The sequence below is a fragment of the Neodiprion virginianus genome, chromosome 2 (assembly GCF_021901495.1).
Source record: "Neodiprion virginianus isolate iyNeoVirg1 chromosome 2, iyNeoVirg1.1, whole genome shotgun sequence".
Taxonomy (NCBI): Eukaryota; Metazoa; Arthropoda; class Insecta; order Hymenoptera; family Diprionidae; genus Neodiprion; species Neodiprion virginianus.
In genome coordinates this window covers 27,092,389-27,118,436 of record NC_060878.1, presented here as the reverse complement: position 1 = coordinate 27,118,436, position 26,048 = coordinate 27,092,389, and the positions used below count along the sequence as shown (strand labels likewise).

Here is a 26,048-nt window from a genome sequence, read left to right as displayed (position 1 = left end):
GGTTGATTTTTTCGGCTAAAATGATGAAAAGGGGCGAATTCAGGCGGTCTATTGATCAAATATTGATCAGTTTTGTCAATTTTATAACGAGATATTAGTGAGAGTAAAAATTCAAGTGGCATAGATATACAAATTTTGATAATGGTGATGATAGGAAACGAACATTGAGCGAGTAACCAATTTTTTTTTTACCTTATCTTCATGAATTGAGTGGAAAAATTGATCAATTTGAGGTAGGTACATTAGGTGGGAACTGAAAGTGGATCAAGGGTTGATTAACTCTGTCATTTCGTGTACACCGATCACTTTGTTTATTGTGAAACAGATCTGAAGAAATGTATCTTATATATTTGCCGTTCAAACCGTGTTCCGCGATGGTTAGAGACAATTTTATTTCTGCATTCACTTTTCTTTTTTACCACACTTGTTCTAGTTTTCGTTCGATTTTTAAGGATACGCATTTTTTGTACGATTGAATTTAAAACGAACAATATCAGCGAAGTATCTTAAAATTTCCAGAAAAGCTTCGGAAAGTGAGTTCTTTTGGAACGGGATATAAATATTTTCACAATAAGCGCGAGTTATTCACACGCGAAGAATACCTAATTATTCGTAACGGTTTGGAACTATATTGAGAAGTGAGCTGGATATCGAATACCGGAAATGATTGGGAAGTAATGCAAGATAATTAGAAATGTCGTTAACTTGTGCATTGAAGTAGTGCACAAATCTGTTTGTTCGATAAGATAACCGAGTGTCCGAAAATGATTAGAAACGCATTACATCAAAGTCTTGCTTGACGTTTCCAGCATGGTCGAACAGTACATGCAACACCGAACCGTTCCAACTTGGCGTTCAATAGGTCAATGGAATTTAAAGGAATTTACCATCTCCGATGGGTCTTTCGTTTTCATTTTGTTGTCAATCGATGTTGCTCGTGCCTAAATTGGATTCTTGTCGAATACAAATAAAAATATGATAAAAGAAAGGTTCAAGATGAATTTAATTGGAACGATCTTTTCTTGACATGTGAAGAATTTTTCAATACGGCAAAAACAGATCCGACTATTTGTCACTCTGACGAAAATGAAGCGTACGGAATATCTAAAGAACATTACAGGCAATGTAAATTGAAACAATTTCACATTTTTTGCACACTTGTTTGATACAATTAATGTGCCCACACTTTTCCTCGATACTTCATAATTTTACCCATGGTATCTTCAAGCGATGACAGTATTCTACGATTCCTCTACATGCGCAAACAGGTACTATTCATGCAAATTCAATGTATTATGGTCCATTATGTTTGTAAAGAAATTTTTTAAAGCCCTCCAGATGAATTTCTTCTGTCGCCTTCTCGGTAATTGGTGACAGAAATTGATTTCAGATGATGTGTTTAAGAAACCATTCACAATTGAAATTCCGATTTTAGCAATTGAAGACCCTAACAATGACGTGATTTTTTCTAACGATAACAGCAACCAAAGTTCCTTCATTCGGATGTGCGATTCTTATTTCCTTGCACGTTTCGCAGAGTAAAATAAAACTCGATAAATTCCAGTATCTACACTGAGAAAAATATCATTTGTTATGGTAACTAGAAAAATTCAGTAAAACAGGTACCTATCGTTAAAAAAAGTCAAGAAAATACAGTAACAGTGATCGTAATGAGAAAGAATAGTTCCGGATACTAGACTTTCCGGTAACAGCTAAAAAACTAATTTTCATTTTTTACCTAGAACTATATTTTTCGATCGTGGTGAAAAATGAAAATAGTTGAGGACTGAACGGTAACCGGAACTAATAATGTCTCTCGGTATATCAATTGTTCTCACTCGAATATGGTGAGAGTAAAAAACTGCGAGTGTATCGATATTTCACCCGAAAAACAATATTAAGTAACAGATTGCGGAAGAATATTCAATAAGAAAAAGAACGAGTGCAGTCTTGATACGGTACCAGAAACTTCAATGCATTCTGCATATATCTCTACGTATGTATAATATAGACACATGTGAAGGAGTACAGTGATCTGTCGAGGCCAGTGTAAGCCAACAAACAATAATTACAACAATTAAGGTATAGCAAATGCGCGCGCTCGCACGCGCTGAAGATGCGAGTTATAAGGATACCGCAGGTAAGCTTTAGCAGTATGCAGTTACGAAAGCTCGTCGTAAGCAGGAACCACACACGCGAGTACGAAGTAAGCACAGGCGGCGACTAAATGCACCGAGCCGCAGCTGCGGCGCAACGGCGTTCATGCGCGGCTTAATTGTCACTCGATATCGCATTAACCCCGAATCCAGAGCGGTTTTGGTGCGCCTTATAAAAATTGCTGGACAATTAACGTGCTTCGCTCTCTTACGACGCCATCGCCGCAGCTTTTGCCTTCGAAGGTATATTTATTTCGACGCGTTTCAGTCCGCGCGCAGGAAATTCGCGAACGCCTCCGAAGACACGTACAGCGATTCTCGATGTGAACTTGAATGGAATTCAACCGGGAAAAAATACCCTCAGGCTTCGTCGTCGGATCTTTATTATAAATTGTTCATCGAAATTCACGGTGTGTTTTTTTTTTTGTTGAAATTAAGAAATATTTTCACAGGAGCGATTCACTTTCATTAAATTGACAATATTTTGTATACAATTTTGTTTATTATTTTAGGCAGTACCTATTGAAATTCAAATACAGAATGAACGTTATTAATTCATCTTGAATAATACCGTTGGATCCTTATGCTCAGTTATATCAAACTTTGAAACGTGGTGAACGATAAAATCGAGCTACGCTTGTCATTCATCGCTTTCGAAAACGTTCGGTTATGCAATTTCCGAAAGTTTTTCCCAAAGCAAATTTTCACCATGTAATTAATTGAAAGTTTAGAAAATTCAAGGGTACGACGAAAACTGTATCCCTGTAAGAATTAGGTACGTCTTTTACAGTGAAACGACCAGTTTTATGTAGGAGCCACCGACGTATTAAAATTCAGGAGGATAAAATCTATTATTCAGAGGTAGGTAAGCTACTTCACAGTGGTTGCCTAGCCCCATGTGGCGTCCGGATTACAACCATTTGATCTATTACCTGATTAAGAAACGTCCCTCGACATTCGGTATATCATTTATTATTCACACAGAATTTTGAAACAAAAAATTTTCCCTCCTCGTCTGCCATTTGATTGAGACGTTACATTCCATTTTCCTACACCGTTATTCGAACAAAATAGATCTAAAGATACACGCCTCGTCCCAATTTCCCGTACCTTGATAAAATCCAAACATTTTATCGCGTTTGATTTTTATTCTGATTTGGGTAAGCTCAGAAAGTGTCATTAGATTGACTTTATCTCATTTTTTTAAATATTATTGCCATAGACTCGACTTGTACGGTTAAATATAAACGAACAATAATATGTAATAACAAAAAGCAGGCTTAGTACCTACGTAAGCTACACCTAAGGGTTGCTGAATAAGCGAAGATGATACGAGGCTAACAAGCATCCCAATGCATTTTCACCTCGTTATATCCCATAAAACAAGAATCGTCGTGCAGTCAATAGTGCAGACGTAACGTGTAGCGGTGTGAAGTGTTCTTCGGGGCTAATTTGACGGGTTGTTAGCGGATTTGTGAGCCAAAGAAACGATCGTCCAGAGTCGGAGCGTCCACTTTGTGGAGGTTTAATTAATATCCCCGAGCACTTAGTGGACTTAACGACGTCAAAGTGCAGCCTGCCCGACGTAGGCCGCTTAAATCAAAGGGTTTAGTCTTCCAGAGAGCGTTTAGGCCGTTCTATTCTCATAGAAGAGGAACTCCAGCAGCCCTAGAAGTAGCCTCGGGCTCCGAGTTGGGTACGTGATTTTTTTTTTTTGATAATCCATTGCGCTTCGCACCGTTCAATTATCGCCCGTTGGATTCCAATTGACGAGCTTGCGTCATGGCCGTCAGTATTATAGACACACTCGAAAATAACGTTGGCCAATTGTTATCCCATTCTTTTGTTAAATTCGGTGCACGCAAACTGTTTGAAAAGCGAGGGAACGATCATCGGGCTGATCGTTCCTTTAATTTCCACTTCGATCGGTGTGCTCAGGTATATATCCACCCTGCACCTACTCTTCTTCTGGCGATTGTTAATTATACTTGACCGACCCGCTCGACGAGGAGTCTCGACACGCGAACTGAATAATGTACACCGATATTGTCAAAGTTCAGGTCACACGCGATTAATTAAAGCATGGTGTAACGGCCGAGGCAGGTGAACGAAGAGCCACGAAGCGATCAAGGAGCAACTCTCTCGCGTCGTGCGCAACAAACATTACGACTTCGACTTCGTATTTTATTTCCCCGACATCTTTGTCGTATTAATTATATCACTTTCGTTGCACGTATCGCAACATACGAATACCTACGCCTGGGTAAAATGATACGAATCTGGAAAAGAAATCGAACGTACAAAACGTATCGCAGGCTGGTCTCGTTTTGCACCGTGTCACAAACCCCCGCGGATGTATCACCGTCAGTGATTCATTTCTTAATTTAACATTCGGAAAACGAGGAAGAAGGCTCGGATGAGTTGATCCTGCAGCGTCAGCGTCGATTGTCGCTCCGCAGGCACCAGCTGTCCCGCATTGCTGGTTCAGACGGTCTTTATACCGGCTGCCATTCGGTGCAATAAAGCATCGACTCTTTCGTTTACCTTTTTGATTAGGAGAGAGGCACTACGGCCCTGATGTTTTCTATGTGTAAATTTATTGCCGACGGGTTACACTTCGTCTAATCTCTTTATTGCCTGTACCTAACAATCTCGGGATCCCGAAACAGATTCAAGCCTGCCGCGTCGCGTTGTTTCGAGTAAAATTCCCGGCGAGTAATATGGTTTTTTTGTTACGTTGATTTGACGCGTGAGAGGTTATTTCATCGCCGAAACTCCAAACACAATGAATTACACGTTCGGTACTGTCGATATTCCGTTTAATACATGCGTACTTTTCAGCACTTGGCGTATTGCTGGAAAGAGTGAAATTTTTTATTGCAAACGTTACACAACGGCTATGAATAGTTTTATTGATAACACCATGGGTTGGTTTTTGATCGACAGTAAATTGGTAAAGTTTCCGGTTTCAATGTACAAATGAATTTCACGTGAAATCCAACACCTTTTTAGTTTCGGAGAGGTTACTTTCAAATTCACTACCAAATTCATCTTCCGTGAAGATTCATTTTATAAAGATGAGTTCTCTATTGGATAGATTCAATCGGCATATCAATCACTGTCGGAAGTTGTATTATAATGGAATCATCGTCGGATTATCGATCGGTGAAAGAAGCACTAACAACATAGAATAATCGTTGAGATCATTAACGTATAGGTTACTTTACGACCGTCTAGATTCCAATATCCCGGTTTTAACTACGTAGGAATTAGCTAATTATGTTACGTATTGGTTATCCTGGAATTCGCCACCAGTTAGAAAATCACATCGTCAGTTATTTCAAATCACCGAAAGCCCAGAAGAAGTCTTAAAGGCTGGTAGAAGTCCCTCGAATCCATCGTAACTGCCGTTTAGAAGGCATATAGTGAATTCCAGTCGACTAAGAACTGTCTAAAGTGATTGCTGTCTAAAGTAATTTGAACTCACGGAAGTCATGATGTAAAGGAATGACATTTTTGGATCTCTTCTACACGCTGGTCAGTGCACGTGCAAGTGATTTAAAGTGAAACGATGCCACCACTGGAGTCACTGAAACGAAAGATACTCAAGAATGGCATTTAAAGTAATATTAAGAAGAGTACGAACGTCTTGAGCACCGTCCACGCAAATCGGCTTTTGGGTTACACGGATCGAAGCCGTGAAGTGGTTAATGATTACCGTGTGAGTCTGGTCTAATAACCAGCTTCCAAATACTGGGGCACACCCGAGGTCACACCTGCGTCCTGCACCCGAGTCTAAGAACGTTGGGAACAATGGATGACGTGCAGCCAGATTCGTGTAAAGAGAAGACAGGCTACCGACAAAGATCGGAATCGGAACCGCGCCGAAAACTGAGAAGGCAAAACTCTCGTTAGGCCTAGAACAAGATTAGAGGCTAATGTCTTGTCCCCCTTGACGTGATTTCCCGAGCCAATATACCTTATCGCTCGCATCTGCATCTGCTTCTTGCGGTAATTAATTTCCCCAACACCTTCAACGTTAACGCATTGATTTGACCGTCAAAAGGTTGTCACAATTGGGTCGAAGGAAGGATTTCCGGGTGAACTGGTAAGTCGAGAAGATATGAGGTTACGCTTACAGGTATCCTAGGATATGAAGTTGGTCACTCGATGCTCAAGGAAGAGAGACGCTTGAAAAGAGTACGTGTTAAAAGGTGTATTTTATAATCGTATTGCATCGTATCGTATTCAATGAAGTTGATGAATACTAAACACATGATCAACCTGATCATCGAAACGGTAAGATTTTTGGCTCATGTTTGATCTGGTACAAAGAGCAAGTGTACTGAACCCGAAATAAGGAAGTTCACAACTATGGTATATGGTGGTGGTAGGTACTTATGCTATATGTTAGTAATACATCGTACTTTTTGGCTCGTAGGTGATACGACTCGTTGGATTGTCAGGGATTGTTTTTAATTCAACTCATCGTGACTGATTGAGTTTTCAATGTGCGTTCGGCGAAGCGCTTCGCGACGCGTGCCTTACCTTGCACCAGGACTCCTGGACGCTGTCTGTCTGATGATAATTTGAAGACGAACGGAGGATGGTGGAGAGATAATGTTATACGGGATTGGATGGCAGAAAGGTGCATGCCTGCTCAAGTACGCATATTCGGTTGGTTTTATCGGGCTTTCATCGGTCGTTACTTACGCTCGATTTCACATTCGCCTCGGTTAATTATTATGGCCAGATACAACTCGAGCACGTGCGCCTGGGTAGTGAGCTGACGCCTTTGCATGTGCCCCGGTAAAGTAGGTAGGTAAATTAATGCGTGTCAGACGGATTGTCACTCGGTATAATATACGCTACGGTACCACGACGGAAATTTGACCGGGATAAATACACACGCACGGTGACGACGTAATGATATTAAGTTTGGTCGTGTCAACTTGCAGCCGCACATTGGTAGACGGAAAACACGAATGCGAGGTAATTCGGAGTGTTTCAGAAATGGCTATCTTTGATTGTAAATCTTAATTGACCCCCCCTCAAATTTCACTGATTTGAATATTTAACAGAGAAACTCAGCCGTTTTCATATAATATATTCATATGCTGAGAGAAATTTTTGGTTCCGGTTACCGCTCAGTCCTTGACTATTTTCATTTTTTAGCACAATCGAAAAATATAGTTCTAGGTAAACAATGAAAATTAGTTTTGTACCTGTTACCGGAAAGTCTAGTATCCGTTACTATTCTTTCTCATTACGATCGCTGTTGCTATATTTTCTTGTAACTGTTGCTTGTGCAACAATAAATTGATGTTACAGCCTTATTTAACTAAAAAAGTAGAGTAAACCTCACAAACTGATATTGCGTTGCAGTAACCAAAAAAGGATCGACGATAGCGCAAAATGGTTACGCGTACCTCGTTTTTCGAAATTCCAACAATATTCAAACAGTTTTTTCAACGATACCTGTTTTACTGAATTTTTCTACTTACTGTAACAAATGAAATTTTTCGCAGTGTGCTGACATTGAGTATTACATTTATCTTTCTTCGGATTAATCCTGTTTTTGAAAAAATATTTCCAACAAAATTGTAACAATATTGAATATTTTTATCTGCTTCTTGAGGATGGCAACGAGATCGTCAAATCATCTTTCAACTGGTTTATTACCTAGAGAGATTTGTGAGCAGCTGCCGGATGTCGTATAATTGTTGCAAGTGACTAAGATCGGCGGTTGCTGAATCACGACTGCAGCTTATGTCGCGAACTTAGAATGTATAACTAAATTTATCAGATGTAATTGAGATCCTAAGATTATGGTACTCAGCTTCTGGTTCTCTGAGGTTCTCTCTCATTAAAATAAAAGTATTCAGCTCTGGAATTGATTCAATTTCATACGAACGCTTATTGTTTTTCACAAGGATACGGAATAAAAATTGCTTGATACCGCAATAGTCGAAAAATTGTTGCAACCTGATTGTCCCTGTACTGCAAATCGAGGAAATTTATTTTCTTAGAATGGTAAAACGATTTCAACATGAGATTCGATAATTTTTTGCAGGTTAACATAAAATTTTGCAGACGAAAAGATAGATTGGTAGTTGTGCTAATTTCTTTTTTTTTTTTTGATGGACCCTCTAACCAATCCCAAGCTAAGAATCTTAGTTCCTACGTAAGATTTCTGAGTTATCTAAAAAACAATATAATCACTGTGGAGAAATAAGCCAACGCCATTGAAAAATTTTTCTTTTACAATTTTAAAATAGATTTCGATAGTTTGTTTCGAGCATTGTATTTGTTTCGGTATACTTATCAGAGGTCTAAAAGTTTTTCACAGAAACGTATTTATTCGTATTTTAATTTGAACGTTTTACTGGCCGAACAAAGTAGAGTTTCGAAGTTATTTATGAAATTTTTGAAAATTCACAAGTGATCCGAAAATACAAATGTGTAGATTATAAGGTATAGCAAGAATTCCCAAAGTTATGATATATATATATTAAGTTCGGTCACAAGTTAGGTCCAACTTTAGTCTGATAACTGGCCAAACTGCCCACATTTACCAGCAGTGGAAACGATTAACACGAAGTATCCGTGTAAGTCAGTGATCCCTGAGTTGAATAATTCCTACCTCTTGTTTTTCACTCAATTAGGAAAGAACAGTTAGCTATTACACACCGATATACGTACAATACACGAAACCGTTGATGCTGTACGGTACAATACCACCGTACGCGTCGTCATAAATTCTAGTGCCGAAACCGCAAAAAGCAATCCGATCAGCGGGTGCCGTTTTCTCTCCCCCTCCCCTCCTCGGAGTGCGAGTAGTCCGGCGTCGGATTTGACCGTTATGTTGTCGGCCTGTTCGGTAGTGCGCAGAGCAAGGATCGCGAAGGTTTGTGGCGCGAGGCGCATATGTGGGCAACCCGTCCAGCCGCTACGGCACGGCGGTTCCTGGGTCCGTTCGTTCGTCCACTGCACCGGAGTTTCGTCGGGCCCCGGGCCTGCCTGCCAGATGTCATCGGGGCTACCAGATCCGCCGGGTCCTACGTGCGTCGGCGCTAGCACCAACGCAGCACCGCTTTCTCCTACACAGAGCCACCAGGGAAGCCCGGAGAAGTCCGATTCGCCCGGCTGCCTGACGCTGCATCGCTACGGCGCAGGCATACGGGGCATACGGGGCTCGCGCGCACGCATGTCTCTGTGTGCGCGCGCACTCGCGCCCACACATGCGCACACGCGCTCGCGCGAGACGCCCGTGAGCCGGAGAGCTGTAAAGAGGGAAAAGGAAAAAACTAATAGGCCATCGGCGTGCGCCTGTCGCGTGCCGAGGGGAACCGCCGTTAGCAGGGAGAAGCGGGTGTCGCGGCGCGTGCTGGACGCATGTGTGTGTTAAAGCGCGTGCTGGAGTGTGGGAGTCCGGAGGTGGGGTAACCGCCGGATACCGGGGAAGGAGTTATGGTTCGCCCGACAAAACCGAGAGGAAGATCTTTCGCTAAGCGCTACCTCCACCCACTGTCTTGATTGATAGCGCCGATACGTTCAACGAGATTATCCACTCTACCCCTGTAAAATAGTAATTTATACACCTAAGCGCAAGCGTGGAGAAACACCGGTTTGTACTGTTAGAATCTCGGAATTTCTTTTTTTTTTTTGTCGATGATTTATTTTACGTTGTTCAAATCTGTCTACGAATGATTTTGACGATAATCGAAATACGTGTGATTTGACTTACTGAATAGGATCAGACGCTACGAAAAACACTCTGATCAATTATGATAATGTTTCGTCTGGTAAAGTTTCTTTAACCATAAATCTTTTCGGGATCCGGTTTTTTCTACAACAACCAAAAAACACTTTCCCGATTTTACATTACCGAATGTCTGGGAATTTATCCGAATTATTATCCAATTTATTTCTGTCGGGTGCTAAGGGTGACATGTACCTAAAGAAAAAGAGATGCGATGAAAATTGTAAACCAATCCGATATCACAAAGGAAAGTTACTTGCCTCAATTATTCATCGTTAGATTTGGAGAAATAGTGCATCGCTTAAAAACGAGTTTAAAAACGTCGTTGACCAAAATACCGGACTTTGCTTAATTCGACTGATATTTCAACTTTCTTCAGCACCTAACGATACGCGATTTATCCAAGCTTGAATGAAATGAAGTCGATTCGATTAATGAAAATTCGTATTTCTCCCAATTGCATTAAATTTACCATCAGTGTAATTTCAAGCCGAGGGTATAAAGATGTCGAATTTTAATGACTTGATGAAAGGCGCGCCTGGTACACCGGCAACCCTCGTATCCCTGCCAGGATTATAATTTACGGTTTATCTTGTTGCAAATTGTGGATCAGGGTGGTCTTCTCTTGCGCGTGTGAGGGTGGGAGAACTCAGGATACTGAAATTCGTCGGTGAATAAGCCGCAGCTGCTCTTCACCGTACGCGTATGAGAAACTCGACTCTCTATCTCTATCCATCATTTGATGCTCTCTTTGTTTGCCTTCTTCTCCATTTAGCAAATACTTGGCGAGAGATATTCACTATGCAAGCCTAACCTCGATTTTGTGCTTCGTGAAAAAAAAGCGTAACATACTATTGTTATAGATAGAATCGTGTGCAACAAGGAGGTAACTGTCTTTTTGCCTCGCGTGTTTGCCAACTTATGCTCAGCCCGAAAAGACCGACTTTGCCTCCTTGTTACACAATATAATATTTTCAGCCAACTTCAGCTCCGCAAATGCGTCCGATTATCTATTGCTCGTTAGACGGTAAAATAACGTAACCTTATCCTATTATCACCGATGGGTTGAGAAATGTCTTCTGCACAGTCCGTTGTCATAAGTAATACTTGATTCGTTGTCGGTCGTTAGTAAATGTTGATGAATTTGAAAAAAATAAAAGAACTGGTCCAAGGATCGCTAGAAATGATTCCGTTGGAAATTTTGAAGCATCTCAAAAAACCTAACTTCTAGGGTTAAATAGTTGCCAAAATGCGATCTTGGAAAGTGCTGAAGCTACAGGACTATATCTCTAAACTTACAGAAAAATGCAGGTAATCCAATCTGAATGGAACGCTGGATGACTTCTGATTGCGGTGAAATGAGTGGCTGCACGTAATTCATAATTTTAATAACAGGTTCATAGTTTTGGATAAATTAAGCCGTGTAAATTTCGCTATCAATCACCTCAGTTATGGCAATGACCGATTTTTGTAAAACGTCAACTACATTGAGAGAAATTTTTAGTTCCGGTTACCGCTCAGTCCTTGACTATTTTCATTTTTTACCACGATCGAAAAATATAGTTCCAGGTACAAAATGAAAATTAGTTTTCTAGCTGTTACTAGAAAGTCTAGTATCCGTTACTATTCTTTCTCATTACGATCACTGTTACCATATTTTCTTGCAACTGTTGCGAAAATTTAAATTAATTGCTTGTGAAACAATAAATTGACGTTACAGTCTTATTTAACTAAAAAAGTAGAGTAAACGTCATAAACTGATTTTGCGTTGCAATAATCGAAAAAGGATGGACGATAGTGCAAAATGGTTAAACGTACCTCGTTTTTCATAATTCCAACAATATTCAAACAGTTTTTCTACGATGCCTATTTTACTGAATTTTTCTAGTTACTATAACAAATGAAATATTTCTCAGTTTACTGGATACGAATTCGTTCACGAGATTCATTTTCGAAATACTCAAGAATGAAATTCAAAAAAATGGAAAGTAGCACGCGCAACAATAGAGCTCGGTATGTAACGATTTGCGCCTTGCTCAAGGATAAATAATGGAAAATGGTGCGATCATCATCAGACGCAAGTAGTACCTTCGATAAAATCACATTCTTTAGTTGAGCATCACAGTGTCCCTTCTGCATTCCAGCGAAATGGAGAAAATGCGATAGTGCACAGCAGGTGTGAGCCAATAGAAATACCTGCCTTATCCGTTCTTTACTGGAGGGTGCATGTATAATAAGAAATCATGAGCAGTCCAGTGCAGCTATGGTGCAAAAATAATATGGCTTGTTCAACTACCGTCACGATTCTCAGTGCTAACGGCGAAGTGACAGTTGCTGTATCACTGGCAGTTGTCAATGTTCAAAAATACGATTTTCTCTCGTCTTTCCGTCGTTAGATGTAATCTGGCTAATGTTTTACGATACAATAAAGTAAAATGTTATCCCGTGATTGATTTGAGCCTAAAAGAACTTCGATCTTCCAGTCAGTGACGATATCAAAACGATTTCAAATTCTAAACTCCAGTAACTCTCTTGACCATACGATTACAGATATTCAGGACTCCATTGCCTGAACGAAAGCTGACTCCGAGCATAGTTACAGGAGCGTGACTTTTCTCTGCCGACACGTGTCGGAGCGTGTCACTGTCATTGGCGGAGGCATTTTGTGAACACGAACAGTAGATAAGTAGCGAAGCCTGTCCAGCTCAAGATGACGTGAACTAAAACTTACGCATTTGTGTTGGTCACGTGATCTCAGTGAACGGCTTATTCTGGTTTTCCACCACCCACCAATGTCGGTGGAGCCTTGCGTCATTCTGTGTTCAGCAAGCTTCCGCCAATGGGAACCTTGCACAGAGCAGGATGCTTTGATGATACCTTCGTTGTACACCTTTCCTCGCTTAGGGTGCGTTCCTGATGGTGCCCACCCCGCATACGCTTGTGCCATCATCAGTAGGGCCGTTTCCCTGATCGTCATCCGCGCGGAACCATCCCTAAGGTAAAAACAAACCAAGGGTTGGCCGTTACTAAACCGTACTTTCTACAATGGTAACGTACTTCTGTTTGAGCTGTGAGTATAGTCAGTGTTTTTCACGTATAAGTCTGACGTTTAATCCGCAAGGTAAGCGGATGTAGTACTCAATTAATTGTTACCAGTGTTCACACGGTACTTTGATGACTTTTTTGATCGAAGGTACATTCGCGATGTTATAAGGCACGCAATTACTCTTTGCATATGTTTCTGGTGGTTCTATTTCTATAAGAAGACCGGTTACAGCCTCTGCTCGGCTCGTTCATATTTTCATCCTCATTCCATTTTCATATTGAAATTTTTAACTCTAAAGCGTCTAGTTTTCAATAAAACAACGAATGAAGATTCGATACCACGGAATCTAAATAGTCGAGTTGTTAACGGTCCGTATTAGTAAAGTTTTCTAATTTCGATACGTACATGATAATTCTTAATGGTCTGCATACATCGGCAAGGTCAACATTCATAACAGCTTGCAGGATTGACGAGGATTTACCAGTGATTTTTAGATCCTTATTTTAGTCAGACGCTTAACGAAAATTTCGATATTCTTGATATATAAACCAGTTCTTATTTCTTTTCGTTCCATATTCATGAGAACCAATCACAAACACTTCCTGAGCTTGAGAGATTTAAAATTTCTCTCGGAACAAGGAACAGTTTGTCAGAAACTAACTTCAGAATTCCAAATACTGTGTTGCTCAAAAGAATGTAGGAAATCGGAAAATCTACCACTTTTCTTTTGCTCAGGTCTGCAAAATGCTCTGAGTACAATGGGTTTGAATAGTCTCAAGTGTGGATACAGTTGTGCCCGAAACAAGTACTTGTAAGTTTAAAGAAAAATTGAGGTTTTTCGGGAGTTATGTATCAAAAACTGCAGTTACGCGCCAAATGATGATCGATGTGACAAGACGATTCCATAAATTCTACCCCTTATTATTCATCTCAATTCCAGTCTACGTATGAGGTTCAGTGCCGGACACACACGTGCCGATGGATACCATTCGGTGGTCTTGAGGCAAGGAAACGAGCGAAAGTCGATTGTCGCAAGTATTCTCATATTTACGAGTATACTTTATAAAGATACTGATCAGGCGTCTATCTTTTGTACCATCTCGCTATCAGGATGCTTGACGCATGCAGGGCAGTCTCCAGTTACGGGTGCATAACGCCAAGTAAAGTATCTAAATTGCGCTAAATTCGATACTTGCATCACCGTGAATTCGGTTTTAAAAACTGTTCACAGTGTGTCACTGCATACTTATTCGCAGAGTTAACGTCGGTGTGGCTGAAATATGGAACAAGCGGACGGCACGAAAGGCAAAAATGTACGAAGAAACGAATGAATGATATTTCGCCGGGGCAGGTGAATGGGAAGGAAACGCGAAATCTTTCGCTTTCGAAATCTTTACCGCAACCGCGACGACTGTCGACTGCACGCAACCCTTCGGAACTCTTTCTCTGCTGGACCGTGCCATCTCTTTTATGCTCAGCTTAACGAAGAAAGCTGTTTCACTACCGTTTTTGACGGCAAATAGACGCTGTATTCTGTACACGCATGTACGGAGCAGCAGGTTCTTACGTTAACGGAATGTCTCCTTGTAACGTACCATTTTATACCTTACACGCGAGTCTTCGCAGGTTTGAAAATGAGCAAGGTCCTGCAATTAACGAGAAGTTGTTCAAGATGATTTTTCTAGAAGTATACTTAGAATTCAGCATGCTTCTAGTTTCAAATTGTTCGAAGTACAAGTGCTCAAGTTTTCTACACGAGGCTGAAACTAGCAGCCAAACGTTCCATGTTCATTTGAATAAAGTAGCGAAGTCCCAAAATCAAAATTATGTGAAATACTTTAAACCCCGAAGAGTTTTATAGAATTATAACAATAAGACTAAACTGCATTTCTCTATTTTCAAAAAGTTTAACACGTTTCGCTGCTAACTCTGGCTTTCAGTTTCAGCTTCGTGTTTTCGACTACCGTGGCATTTGAAAAATCATATCTTAAGTATAAGATACCATTTCCTAAGAAAATCAACCCGTAAAAGTTTGTAAGTAATTGAACAAATTGTACGAAAACATCGTTTTATTATTAAGTAAAATATTTATGAATGTTGACGAATAAACTTGATATTTCATTTTACTCTAACTTCATTTTTCAACTATTATCCAAAAATGGTATTGGAAGTTCTGGTCGAAATGTCAAGAATATAACTGACTATTGTCAACGGTTTCCGAGTAAATTTTTCCAATATAGATACGCAATTGCAAAACGTTCCTCCCTAATTCCCCCCTGAAGATATCTACTGCAATGGCACACTGTGCACGATCTGAAAGTGTGAAGGATATTTTCACGTCTGTGTTACACAGATACTCGTTCGCTATTGCAGCTTCTATTATATTATACACATAACACGAACATCGGATCCCACCTTAACTCCGCATATATGCGCGTCAATATCGCGCTAGTGATCTTCCCGTGGATACCACCTGTTCCACCTACGCAAACGAATTATCTCCCTGTATATACCTGCATAAAATATTTTTTTCAAGAGTCTCAATGTGTCTCAAAGAATTGGTAAGCTGCAATATAACATCCAGCCTTATATCGGATAATCAGAGTCCCGCAATATTTGAATTTGCCGAGTAGAGCTTCGGTTCAAAATTCATTGTAAAAGATCTTTGACAAAGGTGTGCAAAGGCTTGATAACTGCGAATGACGATTGATTTTTTTGGTAATATTCGATTCTCTTTCAAGGTATTCGCAAGAAATATCGAAAGCGAGGTTCTTCGACGGTGTAATTTGTACGAAGCCAGGCAATCGTTACAATTGAAGGTGGCTTTTATTTTCACTTTTCTATTTCGTGTTTCTTACGTCGCATTAGCCGATAAGAATATACTTATACTTATACGCATACGATTAAGTCCGGCGTTAATCTTTCGCATAAAAACATCGGTCATTATAAAATACAGGCATGTTGCATTGCCTAAATGCATACCGCGGCCTGTGCAGAAAATATTTAGCACGTCAAGACCGCGGTTACCTGAAGACGTTGTTTAATTAAACGGTGTCACTTGTTCCAAGAACAGTGTACGTATATCCGATTATTATAAATTCTGAAAACTCGTCACAAATTCCTCTACACGGTCCACTTATTACATACAATCATAAATTCGCAAAGGGTCGTACAGCGATTGGCACGGCCCTGAACTCGCGTGCAGTCGCAAGTTTTTAATCGCGACGCATTGATAACCGGGCAGAAATAGATGCACAATATGGTTATGCGTGCAAATGCTACGATACATGCGAACTTTGATAAGTGTTTCAGAATGACGGTTACACAATCGGAAAATGTAAAACGACACCGCTTCGCTCGTATATACGTGCATTATGCGTTTGCAGCCAGTTGTAACAGTGGGTACAATATTATATACACGACATGAATATACATACACGTTACACCTATCCTAAGCTAAGCTATATATCGTTATATTGTCTATTATTGTCTGCATAAGCTTGAAAGAAAATGTGAAGCGAAAAATAAAAAAAAAATAAAAAAAAAAAAAAAACAACAATTACAACAATATGACGAGGATAACGGCGATACACCCACAAAGCTAAACGGCGAATTGACGCGTGCTTAAAAATATACACTCCGAGTCAAAACGCGTCTCTGCCATATAGACGTTGGTGTATTGTTTTACCAGCTGTCACCTACTTTTCAAACGCTACTTGTCGTGCTGAATTTCATACCCAGGCTGCCGCGACTTACTAGGATAGCGCAAAACGACAAGGTTATGTCATACGGTTGTACGCTGTGTGCGTATACTGTGTACCTGTTATACACTGAGGAAAATTTCATTTGCTACAGTAACTAGAAAAATTCAGTAAAACAGGTATCGTTAAAAGACACTGTTTGAATATTGTTGGAATTAGGAGAAACGAGGTACGCCTAACAATTTTGCGCTTTTTTCGATCCTTTCTTGGTTATTGCAACGCAAAATCAGTTTCTGAGGTTTACTCTACCTTTTTAGTTAAACGAGGCTTTAACGTCTGTTTATTGTTGCACGAGCATTAAATTTTCGCAACAGTTGCAAGAAAATATAGCAACAGTGATCGTAACGAGAAAGAATAGCAACGGATACTAGACTTTCCGTTAACAGCTAGAAAACTAATTTTCACTTTCTTCCTAAAACTATATTTTTCGATTTTAGTAAAGAATGAAAATCCTTAAGAAATTAAAAATTTCTCTCGGTGTAGTAATTGATACCTGTAATACGACATTAACGAAGAGTGATTCAACCTTCTGCACACTTTGACGTATAAATCCATGTTACACGTTTCTTAGATCTGAGAAACATCACCACACGTAACCCATACGATAACCTATTGTAACAACCGAAAGAGCAGTTGTGATGTACGACGATGTCGATAGAGTCGAATTAGGTGGGTTAAGTATAGCTTTGACGCACGGTTACCACGTAACGTGATTCAATATTCAATTCGCCGTATCAGCATTTCATGTGTGTAATACGAGCAACACAAGTTATCAGTTTCTACTTCCACCTGGATCTGGGTGTACGTGAACATTGTGCCTATATCGTCAGTTACCATTTTCCTACAACTTTAATATTATACCTATAAACGTGTGCCGAAAAGATTCGCATTTGAAAGAAAGAACAGTGTTTGAGCGTGACTGTTACAATTTTTTCAAGTTTTTACACAACTTCATGCCATTTTCTAACATTTGCGTGTCGCAGACACACGCGGCCAGTTATTGAATTTTACACCAAACAGTGTGCACAACGATTTAAGCTGCACTTTAGACTCCATATCTATACCGTTATTTCAACATTGCAGCTCCTACGTATCGATTTCGGCCCAATGGGCTGGAATTATGCCGTTGATGAGCATCTGTGAGGTGGAAATTTCGAGATAGTCAGAGTGTAAACAATTCGTGATTTTTATTACCGACAGTCCATGATGGATCGTGTACCCGGTAACAATATGTTAGAGTATTTGACAGAGTATACGTACTTTGTACGATATAAATCGAAACCTGACATTAGCTTACAGAGCCATGTATTGAGATAAGCCGGCACTTTTCAATTACCTTCCAGGTCACTCCTTTGGGTGCACAATATGGATAGTAATCCATGTATACTTTGTCCCAGTACGACATCTCGCGTCGCCTATCAATGATCATTTTCACTTGGTACTAGTGTAACAATTACAGGTGCGTTATTCTTTCTAACCCTCAGGCGTAATGTCCTTTCAACCGAGTCGAATTGGTTCGGCAACATTACTTCTAGACTGAATACGACCTATGGATACACTGAGAGAAATTTTTATTTCCGCTTACCGCTCGGTCCTTAACTATTTTCATTTTTTACCACAATCGAGAAATATAGTTCTAGGTACGAAATGAAAATTAGTTTTCTAGCTGTTACCGGAGAGTAATTCCAACGACATTCAAACAGTTTTTTTAACGATACCTGTTTTACAGAATCTTTCTAGTCACTGTAAGAAATGAAATTTTTCTCAGTGTAGGACGAAATAGCCATCCGTAGTTTCGCGCCTTCGGTCGAAGATCACTTTTCCTCCTTACCAACAGACCAACCTGTGATGTCGACTTCGGTTGGATCAGAGTTGGGATTGAGTCGGTCTTGAGTGCGTATCCGCTCTAGATTACAGTCCGGAATCTAGAGCCGACGATGAGGTTATGCGGCGTTGAGGAGGAGGATCCGTCTTCCTCCAAGGTAGCCAATGAGGAGAGACGCCGCGGCGCCGCCTCCGCCCCCGCCCAAATGCTGCGCATCTAATCGACGCCGAGAGTGAAACAACGATCGTCCGATCCGTTTCTCCTGACTCGTCGTGACTCGTCCTGACTCGCGACAAATCGTCACCACATATCCCGCGCGTTGGTTCTCTTTGCCGCGTCTAAAATTCCCTTGAATCGTTTGAATCCAGACTTCTGGCTTATTCGAAATCACTTGAAACTCGTAATTAATCGTTAGCTAGATTGTGAGCATTAAATTCTAGTTAGTTATTCGGAAGTTCCAATTGTACCCTCGTTCTAAAAACAGTTTCTTAACATTTACGGTATTATTAAAGTTAATGTCCGGAATGTCGATAACAATTCGAATTTACCAATTGTTATTATTTACGGTATGAATTATCTTAGGAAAAATTGCAAACTCACTCCAACTTAAATTCTTTTGGTTGACTGTACTTTGAAGTCTAATTTTCGTTTAGTTGGTACGAGCGCATGATTATGTTTTTTACTCTATTAACTATGTATTGTCATTCCAGCCTACCTTTCCGTTATTAGTTGTTTGTTAATAACATTCGTATGTTTTTGTGCCGTACGGCTTGTTACAAGTCAAGGCAAATAAATCGAATCTATCTATCCGTCTATTTATCCATCTATCCATCTATCCATCTACTTATCTATCTTTCGCCAACTCCTGTGTCGATTATACACGCTATGGGAAGTAATTGAGCCTGGTTTCTCTTTTCCCCCTTTTATTTTTTTATCCTACACACGATTCTAACAGAATCAACATGCATCTACAAGCACGCCGTGAAAACTATAACGTTGTAGAAGGTTTCAGATTCGTTACCGATATTTTGACACAAGTCTTTTTCCTCTCAAAATTAGATGATTCTTACAGTAAGTGAATTGGTTTCAGAGATTTATCGTTAATCTCACTGGGCCGATACTGTCAGTTACTATTTGGTATGAGAAGAAAAACTAAACGTTCGGAAGCTCGCTGAAGATCCCATTTAGACGTTGAAGTTTTTCCCCAATCAAGTTTTATCTACAGGTTTTTAGTTTTCATTTCTATCGCGGTCATTCCGAGTTATATATTTATCAGTTCTTGGCAGGCAAGCAAGGTTTGCAGACAGCGTACGTATAAATTTACAACGTGACCTAGACCAACTTTTATACAAGTAACTGTAACAGGATTTTACGAAATTTATCAATGTTCAAGAAATCGTAACGTGAAAACATATTATTTTGCTAGAAAACTATATCATTTCTAAATTCTCATCAAAGAATAATATATACATGGATAAATATTTTTTTATCGAAAAGACGAATTGTTCGATAGGATATAGAGAAGACATGGCTGGCCTTTCACAAGATATTCAGAAATTTACATCGTGTGAATTTGACGCATTGAATTTGTAGTAATACGATGATAAGTGAACGTATCGTTGTAAATCATAATTTCCCGTCACTTCAAAGTTATAATATTCTATCCAATTTCTACGTCATGACATTATCCCGTAGAATTATTTTTCAAGGTACCCTGTAAAATAGTTTCAGACAAAAAACAATGTATATTTTCATAGTTCAATTAATCGTAAAACGATCAAGGTAGATTTTACGGGATGTTCGCAATTGCAATAAAAATCTAAACAAGTGTACAGTTGATCTAAAAAAATTAAATGCAGCGTATCGTTCGACGTATAAAATCATTATTTATCATCTCGTTGCGCATTTGAATAAGTATTCGGTAAATTGAACGAAAACAAAGAAACCTGAAACGTAAATGTCTGCACTCAACATTAACGCCAAAGTATGGCAATAATATGCGTGGCGCTAGCATTCGTTAAATTGGTTTCAAAGAACCAAGATACACTTTCAACGCATACCCACAAACATGCATTCGATCGTACAACAACTACATTATCGCCCGATTAATCATAACCGTTTGACAAGCTATATCCAACCGTATACCCGATACTCAAAATTCCGTCCAATTTCTGCGCATTCCGCGTACCGTACACTGAGAAAAATTTCATTTGCTACAGTAACTAGAAAAATTCAGTAAAACAGGCATCGTTACAAAGCTGTTTGAATATTGTTGGAATTAGGAAAAACGAGTTACGCCTAACAATTTTGCGCCATCATCGATCCTTTTTTGGTAATTGCAACGCAAAATCAGTTTCTGAGGTATACTCTACTTTTTTAGTTAAACAAGGCTTTAACGTCCATTTATTCTTGCACAAGCATTAAACCTTCGCAACAGTTGCAAGAAAATCTCTAGTACCCGCGATCGTAACGAGAAAGAATACTGACAAATTTTCACAATCCAACCTGCACCAATATTTTTCGATTGTGATAAAAAAAATTAAAAAAAAAAAAAAAAAAAACCTGAAAACAGTCAAGGACCGAGCGTTAACCGTAACTAAAAATGTCTCTCGTCAATTTATACCTACCAACAAGCGGATCGTTTAACGAGGCGTAATCGGATCATCGTAAAGGTGAATTTACCGCGCGGATCGTCACCTATTGCATACGGGTTGATATCTCCCCTCCAGGTTTAACTCCGACTAGCCGCTCCTGCACCGCCGGCGTGACTACAATGGGCGGGGCATCGTCAAAGTAACCCCAGGTTGAGCTGCGACAGGTAGCCAAGGTACGCGCGTATGGAAGCCCGAGGATTGCAAGGGAGCATCGCCGGCTCAGTCTGTCGAGGTCCTTGGCCAGGTTAGGGCAGAGACCGTTCCGCCGATCGCGAAGCCTTTTACACCGATCGGTCTTAAAACACGCAGCCGCCCCTCCACCCCCACCCCACCCCCTACACCCTTGCCACCCGACGCCATTCGTGGATAAAACAGATCTCGTCTCGCGGGTTATTTGGGGCGAGAACACCGATGGGAAATCGGTAGCGATATCTTCGACAGCGAACGAATATACCGCCGATCGAGGCTCTGCACGAAAGTGAAGATCGGCATCGGGTGCAAAGATGATTGTTGACGAAACGGGCCTTTAACTCGAGACCTCAGTGAAGTCCGATCGTACGTTGCAGTGGGAAAGTTTCGTTATCGCGATATTTCCGTCAGTTTTGTTTGTGAACGATCGCACGTCCGGAACACTGGTTTTTTTCTTTTCTTTTCTTTTTTTTTTTTTTTTTCCTTTTTAAATACCGTTGGACGTAGACTTTACGGTTATTAGCGAGATCCGCGGCAGTGATAAAAACTACGTCGACGATTTTTATATTCGAGGAAGTTGTCGTGTCAGTCTGGAAATCCATTTACTCCCAGAGAGGCTTCCGGGGGAGATTTTTCCGCATGCCGAGATATTGATGAACTCTGGATTGTTCCGGTGTGTGGAAGAAAGCGTCGAAACGTGATGTGTGGTGAGTTTAACATTAACCGTCGTTCTCTTGTTGTACTGGGTAGAGATTTTCGGGTAACGAACTACGTTTCACCGATCGTGATCGGTTCTCGTTCGAGAGATTGGCACCGCGATCGACGAAACAATTAATAACGCTAACTGAAAAACAAATAAAACAATAAATTCCAATATCGAATTACATTCTCTATTGCCGGTGGTGTGATATTCATTCGTTATAATCACAACGATTTTTTACACCTCGTTTTCTTCCAACTCTTGAATAACCTGTTAATTTGACACGTTCGAGACGAGAGCTTCTGCCTTGCAGTGACGCTTGTTGTTATTATATCGTTCAGTAGCTTGATTCACGTTAAATCACAAATCGTCTAGCTGTTTCGTACCAAGCGATGAAAAACAGGGCAACTCGTGAATGGGTTATACAACGAATCATATTATTTAAATCAGTGTGTTACTCATGCTTTTCGCGCGATCGTGAAAAAGATTGCAAAGACGACAAAAAAGAAAACCCCCCCCCCCCCCCCCGTTGTTACAATGGACATTGTCTCCTCGGTAAGGACAGAGATTCGTTCTTTGCATTAGACCAGGTTTACAATTCGTGCACGCGTGCAAAGCTATGCAGATTCTATTCACCACAGTGACGAATACACCTATTTAACCGTCTGATACGTAATTACTGTACGGTATTTAGGAACTTTAAATCTACCATCAATGTTCCGCGAAAGTGATTCTTCCTCCTCTCTAACTTTTTTTTTTTTTTTTTCTGTTTTTGGGTTTGGTTTCTTCTTCTCTTTCTTTTTTCTAAATTTTTTCACCTCCTTCCTCTTCGTCTCTCTCGCGAATCAATCTGTCGTACGTATTACGGCGTAACTGACAATTAACTTGTCAAACTTATTACGCATACAGCCGGAATTAACAAATCTGCGTTATAATCGTAACAGGGGCTGCGGCGTATAGTAATCCAGAAGCCTGCTGTGCGGTAGATTTGATCCGAGATAAACGTTAATTTCTCGTTTACGGCTCACGTTTAATATTTGGCCAGCTTCTTTACTCAGATTACCTACGATACGCATCCTTCAAATATTGACTACCTCAAATAAAAAAACGTTCATATAAAAGACTTTAACGTTGGATTGACGGAGAGCACACCACCTGACCACACATGATTGCTGTACCAAAAATATCGTTTCTGCAGCAGCAACGTGACCGTTGTTTTGCTGGTGGCATAAAAAAAAAAAAAAAAATAATAAAATACTTTATATGTATATTAGCTCGGATTTTTTTTTTTTTATACGTGTCACGATCTTTCTTAAGACACATGACACTCTCTTTTTGTTGGTTATACATCACTTACAAACTACCACGAGTTATATACCGTGTCATATAAATACGCGAGGCAGCTTTATATATAGAGAGACATTTGTCAATGTCAAATCACGGAACGGGACGGGCATAAAGTCAACCGCCACCTTCTGGCATCGATATGTCGTTCGGAAAATGCTCAAAAAAAAAAAAAAAAAAATTGTTACTGTAAAAGGTATATATGGAAATTATTCAGACGCTTACGTCAGTCGCCAGATACACACAAGCGATCGCTTTATTTGATTTGGTCGCTGTCTGAAGGTATTTACGTCGATTCGCGAGAAAGAAAAAAAAAAAAAAAAAAAAAAAAAAAGTGAGAAGAAGAAAGAAAAAGAACGAAATAAAAAAAAAAAAAAAAAAAAAAAAACAGATCTCATTCCGTATCGATTTCTGCAACCACGCAACGTCTGTATTTCGGGATATTTTCTCTCTTTTAATATTTTTCTTGGAGTTTCTCCGATTCCTGCAGCCCCGCGTAAATAACACAAATGAGATTGCATCGTAGGGGATGAAAAATGTAAAGAACGAATCAAGGCTGATTCGAATCTCGAGCGAATCTCACAGCTGGAAAATATTTTATTAGGTTTAAAGTATTATTTACAGAATTGAGACATCTTCACAGAGTCTAGTCGTTTGAATTTGATCGATTAATTCCTAATCGCGTACATTGAATTTTATGCGATCACGACAAGATGCGATACTCGATCCGTTTCCACGTTCACATATCCGACATGTAATGCCTATTTTCACGCGAGTAAATTTTCGCCCTGCGTTACCGTTACGCGCGTTAGAACAGCGCAGGACAATGAAAGCTATTCCTAATCGTATTTATGGTGGTCGTAACGACTTGCGTGCAAATGCGTTCGGACGCGTCCTCGTCAAACACGCACGATTCGACGCTGATAGACACGTTTTTCGGATATCACAACCGGACGGGGAAGGTGGATGGACAAATACACACCTGATATCTGCCTCGAATCTTTGATATCGTTTTATATGAGGCGGGGAGCTGCTCCCCGCTTTCAGGCATAACTTTTTCACATACGTACGGTTCTGGTCTTTGCCTGCGTTATTCGATACATTTTCCTGAGAATTGATTGAATATTCATTCCGATAATTCATTCGTTTGCATGTTCGTTCACCGAGAAAAATTTCATTCGTTACAGTAGTTAGAAAAATTCGGTAAAACAGGTATCGTTAAAAAACCTGTTTGAATATAGTTGGAATTACGAAAAACGAGGTACGCGTAACCATTTTGCGCTATTGTCGGTTTACTCTACTTTTTTAGTTAAATAAGGTTTTAGCGTCAATTTATTGTTGCACAAGCATTAAATTTTCCCAACAGTTACAAGAAAGTATAGCAACAGTGATCGTAATGAGAAAGAATAGTAACGGATACTAAAAAACTAATTTTCATTTTCTACCTAGAACTGTATCTTTCGATTTTGGTAAAAAATGAAAATAGTTAAGGACCGAGCGGTAGCGTGAACTAAAAATTTCTCTCAGCGTTGCTGCCGCTATTCGAAAAATAATCTAAGTCTACGATAAAATTTTTTACCTCCTTCGACCGGGGCTTGATGATTTAATTTTTTCGCGCATAATTTGGATACACGCATTTTTTTGCAACCGATCACAATTATAATTTCACCAAAATATCGTTGTTCGAGTATTGGAGAACACTCTCTGTTCTTTGATGCTTAAAATCAACGGTTATAAACGCTTGGGAAACACGGGAAAATAATTGAATGAAAACAAATTGACCAAGTTTTCGTTTTAGACGCGTATACAGTCTTATCACCGATCTTCTGGTTTGCTCATACACAAGGTTTTCTTTCGTTCACGATCGTCTTCTTTTTATCGCCTACGAGCTTATACAGCGCAATGGTAATGGCACGAAATTTCAATTATTACGAATACGTGTATCGGCCCCTCGTGGATACTTTAGATATCCATACCCATATTGAGAGAGTAATATGGTTCCGATAAAATCCACGTCATGTTACAGGCTTATATCGTGTAGTTATACCAGTATGTAATTCTTTTTCACGCTACCGTGTCATCAGAATTAGCGTCGACCGATCGTTTGTGTGAGCTTAAATTCCCACTAGCAGAATCGTAAAACGTTAGTTTTCCACTGGGTAAAAATTTATACCGCAAGTCTCGATTGCGCAAAATGCGATTTATGGCTGTTACACTTAATTGACGTTCTTCGGTAATTTTGGAAGTTGGATATTTGAATTTTGAGACTGGTAATTTCGTCGCATTTTTTAAATGGAGCTGCGCCAGATTCCAATTTGATTCTTTCCGTATTTATTGGTATAGATGCGTATTTATTGCCTCAAACAGGGTTGCATTAAATTCATGAGTAGCCAGAGTTGAGTGGGAGTTGTTCAAAAGTAGCGCGGTTATTATTACGGACCGCAATTCAGTCCGACGGTTCTTAAAATATTGGTATAATTATTTTTCTGTGCAGACTGCGCCAGCTCTCATAATGTTTTCAATTTTTCAATAAAACGTATTATTCGCACAAATAACTTTTATACGTGAGAGAATTTTACGGACAATTGAACAAAAGCAATATCGAGTTTTT

The 26,048-nt window shown here is 39.8% G+C and overlaps 2 protein-coding genes across 2 annotated transcripts in view; one reads left to right on the top strand and one right to left on the bottom strand.

Moving 5' to 3' along the window:
- LOC124299136 (kelch-like protein diablo) overlaps positions 1-26,048 on the bottom strand; it is a 136,605-nt gene that overhangs the window by 55,857 nt on the left and 54,700 nt on the right. Inside the window, exon 2 of the mRNA XM_046752113.1 lies at positions 12,650-12,911. The gene's annotated coding sequence lies outside the window, so the exon portion shown is untranslated. The remainder of the gene's footprint in view (positions 1-12,649; positions 12,912-26,048) is intronic.
- LOC124299142 (protein odd-skipped-related 1-like) overlaps positions 21,867-26,048 on the top strand; it is a 31,009-nt gene continuing 26,827 nt past the window's right edge. Inside the window, exon 1 of the mRNA XM_046752128.1 lies at positions 21,867-22,100. Coding sequence (XP_046608084.1) covers positions 22,094-22,100 — 7 coding nt within the window. The 5' untranslated portion in view covers positions 21,867-22,093. The remainder of the gene's footprint in view (positions 22,101-26,048) is intronic.